General features: G+C 49.5%; 1 protein-coding gene across 3 annotated transcripts in view; it reads right to left on the bottom strand.

Annotated features, from left to right (window-relative positions):
- The window catches only part of UBASH3B (ubiquitin associated and SH3 domain containing B), a 144,837-nt gene extending 125,015 nt beyond the window's left edge, over nucleotides 1-19,822 (bottom strand). For all 3 annotated transcript variants that reach the window (XM_047753717.1, XM_047753716.1, XM_047753718.1), the window contains exon 1: nucleotides 19,317-19,822. In XM_047753717.1, the coding sequence (XP_047609673.1) occupies nucleotides 19,317-19,368 (52 nt within the window). In that variant the 5' untranslated portion in view covers nucleotides 19,369-19,822. The remainder of the gene's footprint in view (nucleotides 1-19,316) is intronic.
- Nucleotides 19,823-20,540: the final 718 nt, after the last annotated feature.

Genomic DNA, 20,540 nt, shown 5'->3' with positions numbered 1-20,540 from the left:
GAACAGAGCCAAAGCAGCTGAAAACTTACATCCACACAGGAACCTGTATATAGACGTTTACAGCAGCTTTATTCATAATTGCAAAAATTGGAAGCAACTGAGATGTCCTTTAATAGGTGAATGGATAAATAAACTGTGGTACATCCAGACAAGGGAATATTATTCAGTGCTAAAAAGAAATGAGCTATCCAGCCATGAAGACGGGGTGGGGACATTAAATACATATTACTCAGTAAGAGAAGCGTTTCTGAAAAGCCTACCTAACTGGATGATACCGACCAGGTGACATTTGGGAAAAGGCAAAATTAGGGAGGCAGTAAAAGATCAGTGGTTTCCAGGAGTTGCAGGAGAGGGAAGGATAAATAGGCAGCAGGTGGAGTACAGAGGATTTTTAGGGCAGTGAAAATACTCCATAGTGAGGCAGAATACTAACTCAGGTCGTCAGTGTAGGAGCGTGGGCTTCCATGCATTCTTTGATATGGCCACTGATTAACATTTGTGGCTTAAGGGCTCCAGGGAGTAACATCCCCACAGGCCTTGTTTACTATAGGGAGTTACCTACACCCAGAGGGGCATGAATCCCTAATCCTCTGTGACTCAGTTTACGGGGAGAAAAGGGCAAAGAAACTATGAGACTTACGGGACATTTCCACCCCTAATACCCTATCGGACAAGGACTGATATGGGTAACTGAGTAAGACCAATGGGAGAAGACCACAACTCTCTGGACCCCACGTTGGTACCGCCCCCAAATTTAAGGAGTAAAAACCCCTATAGGACAATAGAGAAAGGGGGCTCTTCTCCCCCCTCCCAGCAACCCTGGGAGCTATCTGCTTTCCTTTAATAAAGACTTTGCTTGCTTGCTGCCTGTGTGTTCATGGACTTCAGTCTCCGACTGCCGTGAACAAGAACCCGGATTCCAGTATCATCTTTCCGGTATCAATAGGACACTACAATGACGGATATATGTCATTACACTTTTCTCCAAATCCATAAAATGTTCAACACCAAGAGGGATCTCTGGGCTTTGGGGGGATTATGGTGTGTCAGGTATGTTCTTCACCTGTAACAGATGTCCCACCTTGATGAGTGATGCTGATCGTGGGAGAGGCGGTGCCTGTGTGGGGGCAGCGGGGATATGAGAGATCTTTGCACCTTCCTCTCAGTTCTACTCTGAACCTAAAGCTGCTCTGAACAAATACCTTCTTAAGAAAACAGTATTTACCTCCAGCACCTTTGAGGACCTAATATAAATTGCCTTGACAATATCCAGATCTTTGGAAGAACTAAGGAACCCCAAGTAGAGCTCTTCCCTTGCTCCTGTGCAATTTCTCAAGCATCATTTACAGCTATTTCTAGACCCGTAGCAGAGGGCAACATACACTAATTTGATCACTTTGTTTTTAAACTGGGAGCACTAGGTAGCCCATTCTTTATTTATATGTGTTTGTTTTGACCCCGACATGGTGCAGGGTCAAAAGAATGTGTGTTGAAACAAAAACAAACAAACAAAAACAAAAAAACAGCCCTATGAACAGAAAATCAGTGGAAGGAGGAGAGGCATGCGGAACCCTTGGCATTCAGCTCTAAAATGATGCTTCAATGTATTGGCAGGCATCCAGCAGTGAGCTGAGAGGCTGAAGGAACATGACAGTACTTCCTCCTTTATCATGATCTTCTTCTTTTTGTTTTAAAGAAGCACACTCCTTCTGCAGAAAAAAGCAATTCCAGAGCAAAGGGGACCAAACAAGGAAATAGCCTTAGATTCTTTAGCAAAAAGTGTTGCAATATACATTCTCTCCATCATCAGAAATTGCAATGACAACAGGAAGAGAGAGCATCAGCGCTTCTTAAAATTTCTATTGCAAGAAATTAAAGACTGACCTAAGGCAATTTCTCTCTCTGCTGAAAACCCCAGTCTCCTAAGCCTATTAATAAACTCAAAGTCACCCTCATTCCCCTTCTCTCTAGCTTCACGGTTCTTTTCCTTCTTGTGGTGGCTGCTCTGCCCCTGCACGGTTACACGAGTTCACTTGGACCCTGCATATCTGGCTTGCTGCTGCTTCTCCGAGCGTCTGCCCATTTGCCTGACCTACAGTGTTCATCGTGGCTCGGGATCTCATGCCCTGAGCCTTACCTGTGGCCAGTGTACCCCAATGAGTACTCCTCGCCCAGCCAATGAGCGTCAAGGCTCCCCCTTCTGAGGCCCTCTCCCCACTCCTCAGTTGGTCACTGCAGGTCCCTTCAGCCCTGTGTGTGGATCATCCATTTGTTTGTTTGTTTGTTTGTTTTTGTCTTTTGTCTTTGTTGTTGTTGTTGTTGTTGTTGCTATTTCTTGGGCCGCTCCCGCGGCATATGGAGGTTCCCAGGCTAGGGGTCGAATCGGAGCTATAGCTGCCGGCCTATGCCAGAGCCACAGCAATGTAGGATCTGAGCCGCGTCTGCAACCTACACCACAGCTCACGGCAACGCCAGATCGTTAACCCACTGAGCAAGGGCAGGGACCAAACCCGCAACCTCATGGTTCCTAGTCGGATTCATTAACCACTGCGCCACGACGGGAACTCCTGGATCATCCATTTCTAACCGACCCTGCTGGGACTGCTCCAAGAACGAAGCTTGGGAATCGGATCCTCAGAGAATCCCAGAGAATGGCTCCCAGACACTCTGAAGACAGTAGGCTTGGAGGGAAGGTGCCACACCCCTGCTGTGGGATGACTCCGACAGCCCTTCCTCTGTCTTGGCTGTTCAATACCTAGGGAAGTCAGTGAGCTTCCTTCCAGATGCTTCTATGTTCACGCTCACGCTTCTGGGAACACCTAGCTGTACTATTTAAAGTTTTGTATGCATTTCCCTTCTGTAAGCTTCATTTTTTCCCCCCTTCCTATTTTTTTTTTCTCTTTTTTAGGGCCACACCTGCAGCATATGGAGGTTTCCAGGCTAGGGGTCTAATTGGAGCTGTAGCCACCGGCCTATGCCAGAGCCACAGCAACGCGGGATCCAAGCCCCGTCTGTGACCTACACCACAGCTCATGGCCATGCTGGATCCTTAACCCACTGAGCGAGGCCAGGGATTGAACCTGTGTCCTCATGGATGCTAGTGGGGTTCGTTAACCACTGAGCCACAACGGAACTCACCACCTTGCTATTTAAATAGGAGAGATTTTCTGTTTTACTGTTGGAGCTGTGGAGAGAATCAGGCCTGTGAAAGACCCCATCCAAAAGCTTTTGAAGGACACCCTCGGATTCCATATCTTTCCCTGAGGAGCTCAGCTCCTAGGCTGGCCCAGCCTTACTACCAGGGACTTCAGATCTGTTCTCGACTCCAACCTAGAACTCTTGAGTCCTTCTGAGGAGGCTGATAAGGAAACTGGGTTACCATCACCACCCAAGAGAGGAAATATGGCCTCAGGAGACAGAGCCAGGCCCCCCGTTTTCCAAAAGTTGTTTTTCTGGTGAACTCAAATCAGTACCCGGGCAGCTGTAACCACCTACTGAGGTCCCTAAACGAAGCATCCCTTTTTCACATGACACAGCCCTTGGGATATTCGAGGAGAGAGACCTGCCCTCCTTTGCTATCTCATCACACTATACCAAAGTCACCGCTTGAGTCTCTCCCTGAGAGCTTGGGAGCTCCTTGTGGTTGGGGACTGGGTCTCAGAAGCCCCAGGTGCCTGGCGCAAAGTTGCTCAGGAAAATTTTCATTGAATTCGTAGAATCTACTTGTTGCCCTGCTGAAACATCTTCCCTGTTCTTCAAAACTTCTTCAGGCTAAGCAGATGCAGCCCCACCCTTCTGGTTTCCCAGGTCAACTCAGAAAAGCAGCGGCAAGTTCCCCAGCCTCCATCAGCGGGAAAGGAGAAATAAATGAGAAATTCAACTGAGATTTCCTCTCTTCGCATCTCTCTGAGCCCGCTGCCTAGCAAACAGCAACCTTCTTTGTTTACTTGAGGTCTCCCGAAAGTCATTCCATTCCAAAGCCTTCATTGCTCACACGCGATGCAGGCCACCTTGCTCAAGTGGTTTTCCTGGAGTCCAGTGGCTCTTCCTCTGCCCTGCGGCCCCACCCACTGGCCTGCTGGGTGGGCTGCCTCAGCCTTAACAAGACAACCCCACTTGCTGCCTCCCTGCCTGATGGATGAAGTGACATCCGGAGATCTGGGGCACCTGAGACAGCCAGAGCAAAGGGGTACAGCTGTTCTTTCAACAGCCCAGTTATGAGCCTGGGATCTCACATTCGGAGGGAGATGAGAACTCCAGACACTTTCTGCAATCCCAAAGTTGCTGAGTCTGAGGTTCCTACCAAACTCATCTTGATGGATCCATTGCTTTTCAGGGCCTACCTACAAGCCGACTCCCACAGGCCCCCCTGGCAACCTCCTCCCGAGATTCTTCCCCATCAGGAAAGCAGCTCTGAGGATTTGGGGAGGAAGGTAAGAGAGATGTGGTTTGGATTCGTATTGAGAAAAAGGGCCATTCCTCATTCCTCAGCCAGCCGCCCGCCTTTCCCTGCCCCTCCTCAGAGCACGTATCCAAAGCAATGAATAATATTTAAATTATTCCTAGGCCCAGGTCTTCAAGATGTTGGGCGTGAACTTGGAAATGCACTCTCACCAAAGATTTAGAATGTGTCTTACTAACTTACCTTCGGCGTCCCCTTGCTTGCCCCACACAGCACTGTGACTCCAGGCTGGTAATCCTACCCACTGAATCTAGTATGGTTTACTATGCACTTAAGAGCTGGGCTCTGCACTCTTTTTTATGTACTATCTCATTTAATCATTAGAACAATCCCTTGAGGCAAATACCTTATCCTCATTTAACAGATGAGAAAACTGAGGCTTAGAGGGGTTTAGCAACTTGTTCAAAGCACAATAGGAATTTTGAACATTTGTTGAGCATTTGTTGAGCATCTGACCACAAACTCAAGTACAGGGCAAAGCACAACGCAGTCTGTTTCAGGAACCTTTATCAAGGTCACAGGAACAAGAACATGCTTCCTGTTCCAACTGAAGAGGCTCAATTTGCAGTAGCCAGTGGAGGATGGGAGAGGTGGCTGGCAGGGATTCTACTAACTCCTGAGAGCAATCCTAGGCCTATCTTCTCATAGTTTGCAACCAAGATGGGTAGCACACACACATGCATGCATGTGTGCTTTCAAAAAGGGTGATAACATCACTGCAATTCCAGATCACATCTCTGGACAGCCAAACACATTCACACTGCAGTTGGTAGGGGCCCAATAACAGACCAAACCAACCAGCAAGCCAAGTTGCCCTCTTGACCCCAGTTCTGTATAATCCAGGGACATCACATTGTTTTTTAGACCTTAAGTGTCCTTCTGCAATTCATCGAACTTTACTGAACACCAGCTACATGTGAATACTGCAGGTACTGGTTAAGAACTCACACTGAGTCAGACTGCCTGGAGGTTTTGTTTGTTTGTTTGTTTGTTTTTGTATTTTCTAGCACCAGCGGCTTATGGAGGTTCCCACACTAGGGGTCTAATCAGAGCTATAGCCACCAGCCTACACCACAGCCACAGCAATGCGGGATCCGAGCTGCATCTGCAACCTACACCACAGCTCAGATCCTTAACCCACTGAGCGAGGCCAGGGATGGAACCCGCAACCTCATGGTTAGTAGTCAGTTTCGTTAACCACTGAGCCACGACGGGAACTCCTGCCAGGAGTTTTCATCTTAGTTCTACCACTAGCTAGTTGCGTGACTGGGGGCAACTTAAAAAAGAAAAAAAAAAATCCCAGGAGTTCCCACTGTGATGCAGTGGAAACAAATCCAACTAGTATCCATGAGGATGCAAGTTCAATCCCTGGCCTCGCTCAGTGGGTTAAGATCCAGCATTGCCATGAGCTGTGGTACAGGTCGCAGATGTGGCTCAGATACTGCATTGCTGTGGCTGTGATGTAGGCTGGCAGCTGTGGCTCTGATTCGACCCCTAGCCTGGGCATTTCCATATGCCGTGGGTACAGCCCTAAAAAGCCAAAAAAAAAAAAAAAAATCCATGTGCCTCAGTTTTCTCATCTGTTAAATTGGGATAATAATAGCTCCTATGGCATGTGGCTGTTATGAGGAATAAACAAAATAATCTACAGGTAAAATGTTTAAAATATTGTCTCACTGGGAGTTTGGGGTTAGTAGCTGCAAACTATTACATTTAGAATATATAAGTAATGAGGTCCTACTGTATAGCACAGCGAACTATATCCAATCACTGGTGATAGAACATGATAATAACGAGAAAAAAATGTATGTGTATATAGATGTATGACTGGGTCCCTTTGCTGTATGGCAGAAATTGACAGAACATCATAAGTCAACTATACTTAAAAAAAATTTTTTTTAATGTTGTCTCCACCCAGTCGGCACTCAGCCAAGACTAGCTATAACTCTGTGGTGCCTGGTCTGGGAATGGTGAGAGTGATAAGACACAACTGAGGAGTAAACAATAGGCAATGCAGGTGAACACCTAGGAGACTTCTATTCTATAAAAACTACTGTGAACTAAGGAGACACACAAAGTTCTTCCACACACATGCCATGGTAGACAGAGGAACAGCTCCCAAAGATGCCCATGTCCTTATCCCCAGAACCTATGAATATGTGACCTTACATGGCAAAAGGGACTTTATAGATATGATTAAGCCATGGATCTTGAATTGAAGAGATGCAATGACAGGAGTCTTTGTAAGGGAAAGAGAGAGGGAAGAGAAGATGGATAGGAGATGTGATGATGGAAGAAGTTGGGAGTTCCCATCGTGGTACAGTGGAAATGAATCCGACTAGGAACCATGGGGTTGCGGGTTTAATCCCTGGCCTTGCTCAGTGGGTTAAGAATCTAGTATTGCTGTGAGCTGTGATGTAGGTCATAGACACAGCTTGGATCCTGCATTGCTGTGGCTCTGGCATAGGCTGGCAGCTGTAGCTTCGATTTGATCCATAGCCTGGGCATCTCCATATGCCGTGGGTGTGGCCCTAAAAAAAAGAAGAAGAAGAAGAAGAAGAAGAAATTAGAGTGATGCATTCTGAAGATGGAGGAAGGGGCCACTAGCCAAGGAATGCAGGTGCACCCTTGAAGCTGGAGACATCAAAGGAACAAGTTCTCGCCTACAGCCTCCAGGCAGAACACATCTTTATTGACATCTTGATTTTAGCCCATACTTCCCATTTTGGACTTCTGATTTCCAAACTTGAAGGGAATAGATTTGTGTTGTTTTAAGCTGCTGAAACTTGTTAAGGCAGCAGTAGGAAACTACTCCACATGCTTTTGGTCACATGAGCTGTATTTCACAAAACCTTTTATTTTCATAAAGGCCACTTTCTAACTCATTATGACTCATGTCCCTACTTCCCAAAAACGGTGAAGTGAAAAGTGGTGCTTCCAGAAGGAAGTGTTCACTTCGATGGAACTGGCCTCTCAAAAGGCTCCTCGTGTTCCCCTCTGTGATAGAAGCAGCCTCTCCGGAACTGCGGAGTTAGGGACGATTAGAACAGCCCACCAAACACCACACAAAATCACCAGGACACCAACTTTCTGGGAAATCCTCAAAGTACTAGGACCCAATCATTGATAACAAACAGGAGCATCACTTTACATATGCTTGACTTTCTGTGGCTTTTACCACATTTATATACATTGCCTTATTTTGATTCATCCACCTATAAAAATAGCCCGATCAAAACCACATCCTCAGGAAGTGACAGATCCAGAACTGGAAGCAGATCTCTTGCCTCTAAAGCCAATTTTCTTTCCTCCCCGAGAAGAATACACCTCTGGGGTGGGTGATGGAGAGAACAATGGATCGCCCGTACTACCCACTCTATGGCTGATGTGACACTTCCTCACCCACCCACCACCCTGCTTCCCAGAGGTCACCATTCCAACTGGCCTGTCAACAAATGAACTTCAACTTCAGTGGGTTGAGATGCAAACAAATGTCGGGAAGAAGGAGAGAAACAAAAGGGACAGGGAAAAAAAAGAAAGAAAATATACAAAGGGGCTAATGCAGACCACAAACCCATCCATTCCTCCAGAAAACAGAGCCAAAGCCTTGTTAGAAATCTGTTTCTTGGACAGCCTGGACTCTGGGAAGGAGCCTGGGCTAGAAAAAGGAAACTGTGATCAGACTGGGAGTCAGAAGGCTCAGGTCTGCTTCTGTCACAGCCCAGGTGTTGGTCTTGAAAAAGTCATCTCATTTGCTCGTCTCATGTGACAGTCTGTAAAAATGGGAGGTGTACTAGAAGAGCTCTACTAGCAGTCCCAACTGGACACTCTGAGATGCCACCTCTGCAGGTATTTTCCAAGTAGGACCCTATTTCAACAGAGACACTTGAGTCACTCTCAGCCTAGAGCAGGAATCTATCTCGAGCTTCTTCACTGTGAAACAAAACCTATCTTGACTCTCAAGCCAGGAGCACGTGATTGCCATTATTAGTACCTGTCTCGATTATGAGCAATCACCAACATTTCTTGAGCACTCGTGTCTATCTGCCCTTTCTGTGATCTACAGCTTTCACAAGGTATTGTGGTCAGGACATGGTTCATCTTCACATCCTTTGGCAACTCATGAAGAACCACCACTTACCAAATCACCTGAATTTAAGACTATCTATTCTGTGTTTACATTTTCAGAGTCTTCCAACTTGTAGAAATTCAATTTCCAACCTGCCATGTAAACTACAACTTTCCTTTCTTTGGAGTAAATATACTTTCTCAACCACCTTGATTCAGGTACCCCCCCTCCCCCCCGCCATCCAAGGTCTTCTACTTATTTCCTCATCCATCTTCTTTCATCTATTATTTCCCTCCCAACCACCCAATAAACCCACCATCCATTCATATTCCACACCACCTCACTCGTCTCCAGGTCGCTGCTGGTGAGTGCAGACAGACCCGAGCGTGCAGAACGACATGCAGTGACTTAGGAGACTGGAGAAAAGCTTCCCTTAGGGACATAGAAGAAGATGCTCCAGCCCCTGACTGCCAGCCGCCTCCTGGATCTAGATGTCTTATAGACAGAGCAGAGATGCCCAGCATTCCTTGATGAGCTGTTCCTGATGGGGAGGCAATGGCAGCAGGGGCTTACAGCAGAGAGAAGATGATAGAAAATGAGCACATGGCAGGGTAAAGATCTCAGCTTCTTGAGCCGTGAAATAGGGGAACCGAGCAGGTTTCTCAATGCTTTTTCCGCAGCACTGAACACGTTAATTTGCACACAGTAAGAATGGGGAAAGATGTGTTGAGGAAAGAAATAACTGAAGGGTCACACCAGTAAGGATAATCGGGTGACCTCAGCCCGGTTTCCAACGAGGACTAGTAAATTCAGATGTGACAGGGATGGGGCTGGGGGATTGGCACTGAGGTAGAGATGGGGGAGGGGGAGGTGAAATCGACAAGTGGAACTTAGCAGTGGGGGAATTCTAAAGGGCAGATGATTCTCACATCAGAGATCAGAGATTCCAGATAATCTGTCTATTCAGTCAGATCTCAGTCAGCAGTCTGAGTTTCAGAGAGCAGATTGCAGCTCTCTATGGAAAGCGCTGTCAAAAATCTAGGCAGGATCTCAGCGGCCTGGTCCTCAGATGCTGTGGAAGCTGATGAGAATCACGAGAAACCCTCCAGAGAGACTTTGGAATCTTCCTCCGAGAACATCTCACCCACATCCAACCATCGTATTCACTTTGGAAACACAAAGGTTAAAGGGCATTTTGTTGATCGGAATCTTGGATGTGAAATTCTCATCCTCCCTGTCTTCCTCTAGGACATCTCTCGTGTGATTCTCTTCTAGTCTCTAGAAACATTTCTCTTAGCCTCCTCCACCTCTACCTCTACCTGCCAGCTGGTCCCCCAGAGTTCTACCCTGGGGAGTTGGCTTCTTTCCTTTTCGTTATCCTCTGCCTGCTTCATTGCACCTACTCCCATGCCTTCTACAACCGTAAATACCTAAATCAATATTTCTAGCCCTAACCACTCCTCTGAGCTCCAGATCCCCATTGCCAATTGCATGTGTACCTACCTCTCTGGAATGTGGCCCTTGTGAATTTGAAATCCAATCCCATTCATCTTTCACCTGGACTATTACAACCACCTTCTCACTGGCTTTTGTGCCTAGGTTTTCCTCTGCTTCCATTCTTTGCCTGAAGGTGTTATTTTCCATAACCTCTAGGAAGCAATCTGGCCTCATTCATTCTCATCTCTTACTACTCCTTTTTTGCCTCCTTCCTACCAATTTCCAGCCAAAAGAAAGAAAGAAAAAAAAATGAGACAGCAGATGCCATGGGTTCAGAACTCCAGCAACCCTGTGTGGTTCTGCATGTGTGTGTCTGTGTTTAAAGAGACTGTACACAAAAGCAGCCATTGGAGGCAGGTTTCTTTCCTTCTCTCTCTGTGCTTCCTGCCCAAGATAAGAGAATAAACATTTAGAGAGCAAATGCTCACAGTAAATACTTCTGAATGCGGCGCCATCAACACGGAAGTAGGATTCTCAACAATCCTGCTACCTGATTCATGGAGAAAGAAGGTTTATCCAGCAAAACCCGAACAGAAATCTGAAACATTTGGCTGCCTCTGGCCATCTGTGCTGTCAGCTTCCCCTTGATGTTCTCTGGGCGGCTGTGAGCTGCGATAGTGGTTTTTCTCTCAGCTTCCCACTGTGTGTGGCAATAGCTGGTCCTGGTGGAGTTCATTGCCACTGTTTTTTTATGTACAAGAACGTTTATGCTTCCACTGGGGCAATGGAACACAATGGGAATTGTTACACAAACAGCTGGTGACTCCGCAGAAGGGGAGATGTCCCTTTAATTAAAAAGGTGCCAAGGAGCAATTTATTGCCCCCAGGGTCTGGGCTCAAGGCATCAACCTCCTCGCTCCTTTAACCAGCATTTTGGTTCTATTTGGCAAGAAAGCACATTATGTACCAATTTGAAAATTATACTAATGCATACTAGTTAGATGACTCCCCACCGTTGTAATTGCCTCATATCTTTCTTTCTTTCTGTTTATTTACTCTTCAGAATATCAATAGTCCTGAAGAGTTTTCTTTAAAAGGAGGAGAATTTGACCATCCAGCACTGGCGAAAATAAAACACAACAAAAACAAAAACAGAAAAGCCAAACACTCGGGAACAGAAAAGCACACATGAAGCAGTGAAAACATCCCTTGTGCTAAACAAAAACCAGAACTGGGACCCCAGAGGTGGTTGACTTCAACCCCTTTTACAGATGGGAACACTGAGGCCCAGGGAAGGAGGAAGCTGGAGAAGAGTCCAGCCAACAAGTGAGAGCAGACTGAGAGCCCAAAGCTAAGGTCTGAAAGAAACACCGGTTTGCTTTCACTACACACCACCCCTGGGCTCCCTGCAGGGTGTGAGCCAAACCCGGTAGACTAGAATTATTCACTCAGGCTGAGAAAAGGCACACCTGCTCCTCAGAGAGTCACCGTGGAGGATATGCGGCCAGCTCAAGCGAGTGGCTGACTTCAGAGCACCAGGTGGTGGAACTTGACATTCATCTTTTCCTCCCTCGAACTGCACAGTATTTAACAGGATATAGTGCACACAGTAGCTCAGACAATTTCTGGATGTTCATCTGAGGCACTTCACCATAAGCCTCATCAAGTAGCAGGTGGCAAAGAACATGATAGCAAAGTCACCGGGGAAAGGGGACGTTAGTGAGATGGACCAACAAGGGAGGACATTGCCTATCAGAGCCTGTGCTCTTGGCAGAATGGTCCAGAGGACTTAGGCCACTGCTACATCCATCCGTCCATCCTCCAGGGAAGAGAAAACCCAGAGATCCTCCCCCGAGACTCTGGGAAAACTCCCAGTGGCACCTAGAGCAACTTCAATGAAGAAGACAAGGGCTTTCTGGAGTTCCCGTCGTGGCTCAGTGGTTAACGAATCCGACTAGGAACCATGAGGTTGTGGGTTCGATCCCTGGCCTTGCTCAGTGGGTTAAGGATCTGGCGTTGCCGTGAGCTGTGGTGTAGGTTGCAGATGCGGCTCGGATCCCGTGTTGCTATGGCTCTGGCGTAGGCCAGGGGCTACAGCTCCGATTCGACCTCTAGCCTGGGAACCTCCATATGCCAAGGGAGTGGCCCAAGAAAATGGCAAAAAGACAAAAAAAAAAAAAAAAAGACGACGACAAGGGCTTTCAGTCCTAAGGGGACCACGGCATCTCCTCTCTCAACAGCAACTCTGTCCTGCCTGGGACTGTGCCCGTTACAGTGCAGGAGCCATTCTTCAATGTGCCTTTTTTTTTTCCCTCCCCAGGGCTGGCATCTGATTCCATTTGAGACGAATCAGAGGACAACCATATGGCACTCCTTCAAATCCCCAGCCTGGCCATTTAGTAGTGTCGGCAGTGTGGGTGGCCCTGGCTCTGCATGGGGCTGCTTCCCCTGGGGCCCCTTGCCGAGGTGAGATGCAGGAGAACAGGACCCAAGCGCTGTGGAGGATGCCGTCCGTCTCTACTCCACACTCACTACTTCATGACCAGGACTCAATGAGGAGCAGAGAGATGGGGGGCAACCCAGGAACCCCAGGACAAAGGGAGTTGTGAGGAATGAAATCACACCTCCCTCTTGACAGAGGGATTACAGGCATCCCCCGACTGTTCTGCACCCGTAAGTACTCTTAACCCTCAAAACTAAGCCAAGTATGTTATTGCTGCAGACAAAGAATGTCGCCTGCCTTATTCTTACGCAAAGGATGTTGAGCCCATCAAGCCGACAGCCTCTGCAGCCGCCCCCGGGGGTGCACCTGCAGGGACTCAGGTTGGGAGAAAAGCAGGATACTGGCCCTAGATGGCTAAGGTCCTTGTCAAAGGAATGATTTCAGTGAGCCCAGACACTTGCATTTTCCCATACATAGAAAAGCTCGTTAACTTGAGATGTCTGATTTTCTGTAATTAGCAGTAATCTTTTGCTGTTTGGACTACCTGGTTTTTGTGGCAAAACTCACATCTATCCTGGCTCCACCCACACCTCTTTGGAACAGCTGCTCAGAGGGACCTGAGAGCCCACCTCCCAGGTGTGAGTCCTCAGCAGTTCTCCCAAATAAAACCAAATTCTCCACTCTGAGGTCATGCCCTTTTTTTTTTTTTTTTTTCCTTTTTTTCAGTTGACATTGTCAGCGTGGTACAAACAGGAGAAGTGAGGCTTAGGGTACTCAGCAACTTGCCCAAGATCACCAGCTGGGAAGAGGCAGAGCTGGGACTCAAACCCATGCCGTCCCAACGGCTGCCAGGAGTTAGACATCTGTGTGTCAGGCAGAGGGTGGCTCAGTCTCTTTGGTTCCTGGCTACCCAAAAGAGAGGGACACCCCCTCACACAAACATACCAGATGCCTGCTAGGATGGGGGTGGCGCTGGGCTGCGCCACCACTGTCATCTGCAGCAGCAGAGCTGGCAGGAGACCCAGGATTCCCTAAGCTTCTTGCCTCTCTGAAAAGCAAAGCCTGAAGTTCTGAGCAGTCTTGTCCACTCCATGACAAGCAGTTAGAATTTGAGGCGGCTGAGGGTGGGGTAGTGACAAAAACCACAAAACTGCCATGAGGCAGGATGCTCTTCACTCTCTGAGGCACTTAATCTCTGAACCTGTTTTCTCTTGACATGATCAATATCTGAAACTTCATAGTGATTATGTATATAAATCTGCTTTGTAACCACACAAGGGGTCTAAGAATCTCGGGTAGTATCAGGAAATACCAGGGAATTTTCACAGACGTGGTGCACAAGGAGTTATAATTAACGGTACTAGCACATCCGAATACATCAAGATCTACTCAGCAGGAAAAGAAGACAAAGTACTGTTCCACGCAACACGGATGAGTCTCAAAAATATTAGGAAAGAAGCCAGGCAAGCACAGGAGTATGCGTTGTGGGATTCTGCCTCGATGCAAGTCTCGGAAATGCAAGCTGATATCTAGTGACACAAAGCAGATGGGTGGCTGCCCAGGGGTGAGGGTGTAGAAGGAACTGACTGCATGGGGCGGCGGGGGAACATTCATTTTTCAAACCGATCAACCTTTAACTAGGTTTAGCTTATTGTACAGAAATTATACCTCAATAAAGTTCAAAAAGAATGTCTTTCCTTTTGAGCCAGGTCCTCCAGGTAGCCTGGAAAGTTCCCTGGACTTGCAGTTTTAATCCAAGGCTATCATGGCAACATGGCCCCACGTAGGGCAAGACCTTGAGCTCCTCCAAGGCTCAAGTCTCCTCATCATTTTTCTTTTATTTCTTGTTTTTTAGGGCCGCACCCATGGCACATGGAAGTTCTCAGACTAGGGGTCAAATTGGAGCTGCAGCTGCTGGCCTATGACACAGCCACAGCAATGCCAGATGCAAGCCACATCCTTGACCTATACCACAGCTCACCATAACACCGGATCCTTCACGCACGGATTGAGGCCAGGGATTGAACCCACATCCTCATGGATACTAGCGAGCTCTTAACCCACTGAGCCACCACAGGAACTCCAAGTCTTCTCATCTTTAAAATGATGCTTTTGTCATGTGCTTTATCTCAGAGGACTGATGTGCTGATCAAGAGGGAGATTTAGTGCCCTCGAGAGCAATTTTTCACCCTCAAAATAACACGCGAACGTAAAGGAATATCACATGGCCACACAGTCAGGGTGGGTGGGTTAGAGACTTCCTTGCCCTGTCCACCTAGAGGATCCCTTCACTCCAGGTGGGTCCCAGTTTGTCTCCCCCTTCTGCCCAAGGTCCCTGGGAAAGCAACCTCAGCCCCCTCCCAGAATCAGCCATGATTCAGAAAGGCTGAGTTAACCGGATACTTTCAGGGCATCTAACATCAACCACTAGGTAAGCTGGAGAAGGCCAGAGACACTGGATACTTTAATTCATGGGCTCTGCAAGATGCCTCGCAATTCCTTGTGTCGCCCGCCCTGAGCTGCTTTTCTCTTTGGGCAGTGAGGCATAGCTAACGCAGCTGACTGTCCAAAGCCAAGTCAAAGGCGCTTATTCCAGCTCTTGAGCCACAGTCCTACTCTTCAGCTAGGCTTTGTTCAAATATGAACAACCTAAGAGCACATATGAATCCTTGCTGGAGACCTCAACCACCATCTCACCTCCTTCCTTTTCCTTCAACCCAACACAATAAAACCATAATCATCTCCACCTTGTGTCCAGATTTAATTTTTAACTTTTCTATGCCCCTTCCTGCCCGTGCATAAGCTCATTCTGTCTTCACAAAGCCTCATAACACAGGACAGGTACTGCCATGCACAGAAGCTGATCAGGTTACGGAGGGAAAGGGGGTCAACCGAAGACCTAAATGCATCAAGTGTCAGAAGCTGGACTGGGACCCAGGGCACCACACCCCCGTCATTGTGTCCTTTTGTTAAGATTATCTTTCTCAACCCTTAGGAAACTTTTGAGAACATTTGCTAGAGACACAGGGCTAGCCACAGGCAGCCTCAAACAAACGGGACTAAAACAAATAGGCTAGAGTTGTATCAGCAGGGCCTCCTCAAACTCAATTTTCAGTGACTGCTCCCACAGTTGGCCTCCCACTGCAGAGGAGAGAAGGGAAAGAACCTCACTGCCCCCCAAAACCAGAGGCCAGCGGTGGGGGCAGGAAAAATCAAGCAACATTCCATCAGAACTTGCCCGCCTTCTTGGGTGACTCATTTAGCCCCCTCTTGGCTCCAGGCCTTGCCCGGCACACAAACTCTTCCTTTTCTTTCCGACCAACCTCACTCAGTCTTGACAAAGCTGGGCCTTTATTTTTAGAACTTTGGGAAAAGGGAAGAACGAAGGGCCTAGAAAGAAAAAGGAAGGGATAGGCCATTTTGGCCCCTTGAAAGCTTCCTTCCTGAGGCCTCCCTAACACCTCCTTGCCTTGTGCTTGTGTGCACACATGCACACACACCACAGAAACAGCCACTTTTCACTCCTTCTCCACATGGCAGGTTCTACAGCAGCGTCTAAGTTGGACCAAAGATCATAGGGTGGGATGGAAAAAAACCAAGCACAGTTCCAGGGTGTAATGAGCTAGAGGAACGTACCCCATACCCCGAGGTCACCCTGCTTGCTCAGCACTCCTCTCCCCCAGTAGCTGTGAGCCGCTTAACAAGCCCGCACTAATTAATCCCGTTTCCCCCTCAGAGGGAGCCAGCTGGGCCCTGAGGGCTCAAGTGACTTATCCAAGACCAGAGCAGAACTCAGGCTGGAATGAGACCTGGGTCTTGTTGGCATTGGGGATCCCTGGGGCCCACCCAGAGCCCAGTGGAAGGGCCCTTCTTGCAGTGGTACAACACCAGATGTAGTTACAGCCAGAGGGGAAACCAGAGCTGTCAGCCTTGGCCACCACCACCCTCTCCAAAGGGCCAGGCTTCAGACCTCTGTCTCATCTCTGCTTAAAGCATCACTGCTCAGCCTTGCTGAACCCCAGAAGCCACCACTGCTCTCTCCCACTTTCTGTTTCCTCGGGCTCCTTCCTCCGGGCTTAAGCCTAAGGAAGAGGCTTCTCAGAAGCTAAGCCTGATGCCTTAGCTCTCTTTCTCTGCAGCTCTCCAAAATGAAAAGTCTGCTCTCTGAGATCTCAAGGGGCCCCAGGGACAGGTCTCTCTTCTTACTGATTAAGTTACTAAGAGGAAGGCAGACCCTGTTGGCCCCTCTGGGCTGAAGTGGAAGAGATGCCAGCCTAGGCATGCAGTGGATTAGAGGGACTGACCACCAAGAGATCTGACCCTCCGGGGCAGAGACTTTGGGGGGACTGAAGAGCAAACCCACCCCCTCCCCAGGCTGTTTCATCATGACCCACTCTGTCACCTCTTCAGTAAAGAGAAGCAATGCTAGTAATAACAGTAGCTGTGACAGCCAGAATCGTGGCTTCCCCTAAAACATTCATGCCCTAATTCCTGGAGTCTGCGAACACTATCTTAGGGCTAAAAAAAAAGAGGTTTTGTAAATGTGATTAAGTTAAGAATCTTGGGATGGGAAATTTTTCCTGACTTATTTGGGGAGGCTCTAAATGCAATCGCAAAGTCTTCCTAGCAAAGAGGCAGACGGAGATTTGATACAGAAGGAAGAGGAAGCAGTGTGACAGATACATAGAGACTGGAGGGTGCAGCTACAAGCCAAAGAATGCCAGCAGCCACCACGAGCTGGAATAGCTCTTCTGGAACCTCCGGATGAGGCACAGCCCTGTCAACATCTTGATTTCAGCCCAATGATGCCCATTTAGGGCTTTGGGGCTCCAGAACTGTGAGAGAATAAATTTCTGTTTTAAACCACCTGGATTGTGGTAATTTGTTACAAGAGCCACAGAAACTAATACAGTAGCCAACACTTCAAGATCAGCCACTCCGGGCATTGCTCTAAGGATATCAGCCACATTAACCCATTACTTCCTGGTCTGGGATGTGAGGCCTGAGTGGGGCAGACCTATGGCCTGGGTTTGAATCCCAGATTCGCTACTCACTGTTGTAACCCAGAACAAGTTCTGTAACCTCTCTAAACCTCTGTTTCCCAATTCATAAGATGGGCATATAATTACCTTTCTCACTGGGTTGCTGGGAGGATAAAATGGATGCTAAGGATAAAGTGCTTAGAACAGTATATAGTAAGTACTCAAATCCTAGACATTCTGAGGTCTCAGGGATCGAACTAGCCAAAATTAAACCATCCTCCTAATCTCTGTCAAGACATGGACAAGGCCTCCTGGACCCCGTGCAGGAAAGAAAATGTCCTGCTAAAGTCACTTTGAAAAGCAAACATTAACAGCCTGAATAATTCAGTTAAGGATTTCTTCCATTAATTAAGCAATTTAGGTCCTTAACCCTAGCCTCATTGCACAAGGACCAGATGCCAGGGACTGTGCTAATTCTTCAGCCTTGCCCCACAGCCTGACCAGCCCTCACCTCCTCTTCTTAAGGACAGCTGTGCACCAGCATCACACGGGGGACCTAACTTGCAGCTTCCACGCCTGGCACACCCCTAACAGAGCCCGCCACCTCTTCTCCCTGTGACTCTGGCATCGGGAACTGGAGCCCCAGTGCTCGGAAGTTAGTGTGGGAGGCAGAAATGTCAGTCCACTTTTATGGCCTTCCAAGGCCACTCCAACGTGTCCTAGCAGGCTGGATGGAATGATAAAATCAGGGGTCATCGCTGACTAAAAGGTTTCAGCCAAGTTAGTAAAGAAAAAAAGGTTTGCCCAGAGGCCAGGTAAAGGAAGCCTCAAGTTATCACCTGAAAAAGGAGGGGAGAAAACTTATCATCAAGTTAGCCCTTTCTGGTAAAGTTTGCCTAACTCCCTTTCAGGTGATGTCATTCAAAGAAGCAGTGCCCCACAGGATCCCAGGCATTGTGTCTCCGCCTAAGAAATCTGCACGCGAGGAATTAACCAAGGAAGAAGGGCATGGCGACCGGGTCTTGGCTCCTTCCCAGGCACGGTGCCCGCCCCACGGTCTGGGGTGGCCAGCTTCCGAAGACTCCCCCTGCCCCGCTGCCTCGTGCTGGCGACTAGGCCTCTTCCCAGCAAGCTGCTGGGGCAGCCACCTGCACGCTCTGCTCTGCCCTTCCCGACCCCACCCTCCAGGAAGAAGACGAATGAGGGAGGACGGCTCCCCCTCCTTACTCTCAAGCACCCACAGATTTCTGCACTGCCGTCACCACTGACGAGAACCCAGGTCTCCTGGGGGAATTGCTTCCCCTTCTCATTCCAACCTCCCTATCAATGAACACGCAGCAACCCCCACGCTCCCGCTCCTCCTACTCCGGTGGGAGACAGAACCCGAGAGCGACATCCGGAGCTGGAAGCCGCTGCGGTGGGAGCGCCGGCCTCCCTGCCCCGCCGTCCCTTGCCCTTTCCCAGCCAGCAGAGGATTCCAAGCCAGCCCGGCCGTTCCGGATCGACAGGGTACCCGAATCCTCTGTGGGGCCCCGTCTCCCCGGGGACTCGGCGCTGGAACCTCCAGGAGCCCTCGAGAGATAGGCTTAGCCCCACCCGCGGAGGCCAGGCGCCGAGCAAGGAACCCGGGACACGAACCCGGTGCCCTCGCCCGTAGGCATCCCACGCCTTTAGACACGCTTCTCCGTAGGCAGTTCAAGCGAGCCCCAAGCCCAGCGCTCGAGCGCGGCACCCTCCCCTGCACCCCCGCCCGGAGGAGCCGAGTCCCGGGCCGCCTGCGCGCCCAGCCTGCCCCCAACAGGTCGTGGGCAGCGGGGAGCGCGCCGCCCGCCGGTCAGGCGCCGGGAGGCGAGCCGGAGCGAAGCCGAGGGCCGGCCGCGTGGAGCGGGAGGGGTCGCCGGGGCTGCGAGCCCGGCCACTTACGCGCGGGCTCGGGGGAACCCCATGGACAGGAGCACGTCCAGCGCCGATCCATGCTTGATGGTGCCGGGGCGCTGCTGGCGGTTCCTCCGCGGGGTGACTTTGCTGTACAGCTCCTCTCTCGCAGCCATGCCGAGCGGGCTGGGGTGGCCGTACTGAGCCATGCTCAGCGGCCAGCCATCGCCCAGGAAGGCGACCGAGCCGGATCGTCCGGGAGGGCGGGGGGCTGGCCTGGAGTAGGGGAGGGGGCTCGGGGACCCGGAGCCGGGCAGGCGGCGGCGGCAGAGGAGGCGGCGCTCGGAGCTTCCCCCAGTGTGGAGACTGACGCTTCCTGGTGAGGCCGCCGGAGCCAGAACTGCCCGCGAGCGGTTTCTGCCGGACCGGCCGTCAGCCACTTCGGCCCCGGGTGCCCGCAGCAGCCCTCTCTCCTCCGCCCCCTTCTTTCTCCTCTCCTAGCAGTCCGGGAATTTGCAATGAGTAATTTTTGAATGGATCAAAAAGGAAAAGGAGCCTTGTGGGCTGGCCCTGCCGCGCCTGTACGGGGGCCCCGCCCCTCTCTTAAAGGGGCAGCGCGGCCCGTGGCTACTCCAGGCTGGGCACACGCTGCAGCGTTCAGGTGCTTCTGAGCGAAGATTCCAACCAGTGGGCTGCCTGTGTACGTTGACTGGTTCTGGAAAGTCACTCTCGGCGCCCCAGCTTCTCCATGGCTTCCAATGAGGGACAGCTGGGCCTCAAGACACGAGATCGATCCATTTCAAGTTTCCTATGGTACTTAATGGCGTTATTGATGGAAGCTGGGTGAAATGATGATGACGTTAATGGACCAGACCCTTAAGGCCCAGATAAAAAGTTTTGCTTCCCAAAGACCCTGCAAGACCCAAAGGATTGTTAGGGCCTTTAAAGACCAAATTCTCATCAGCTGGCCAAAGGGCCACACTGAAGACCTTCCTTGTTTTCCATGACCTACATAGTGACTTCAGGGTAAAGAGTGAGACCTCTCAGCCCCGGGAAGGGGATAGGGGAGGAGGGAGAGGACAGGCGAGGAAGAAGGAGGAGAGGAAGGAAGTAGAAAGTGATAGGAGGGCTGAGAGAGGAGGAACAGAGAAAGGACACTTTCTGATTACGAGAAAGGGAATGGGCTCATTTTCAATAGGGAGTGAGTATCCCTGTTCATACAGGAATGCAAAGAATGACTAGATCATTACTGCTCAGCAGTGACCGATAAGT

The sequence above is a fragment of the Phacochoerus africanus genome, chromosome 11, assembly GCF_016906955.1.
Source record: "Phacochoerus africanus isolate WHEZ1 chromosome 11, ROS_Pafr_v1, whole genome shotgun sequence".
NCBI lineage: Eukaryota > Metazoa > Chordata > Mammalia > Artiodactyla > Suidae > Phacochoerus > Phacochoerus africanus.
Note: the sequence above shows the minus strand (reverse complement) of the source record. Positions and strands in the feature narration are given on the sequence as shown.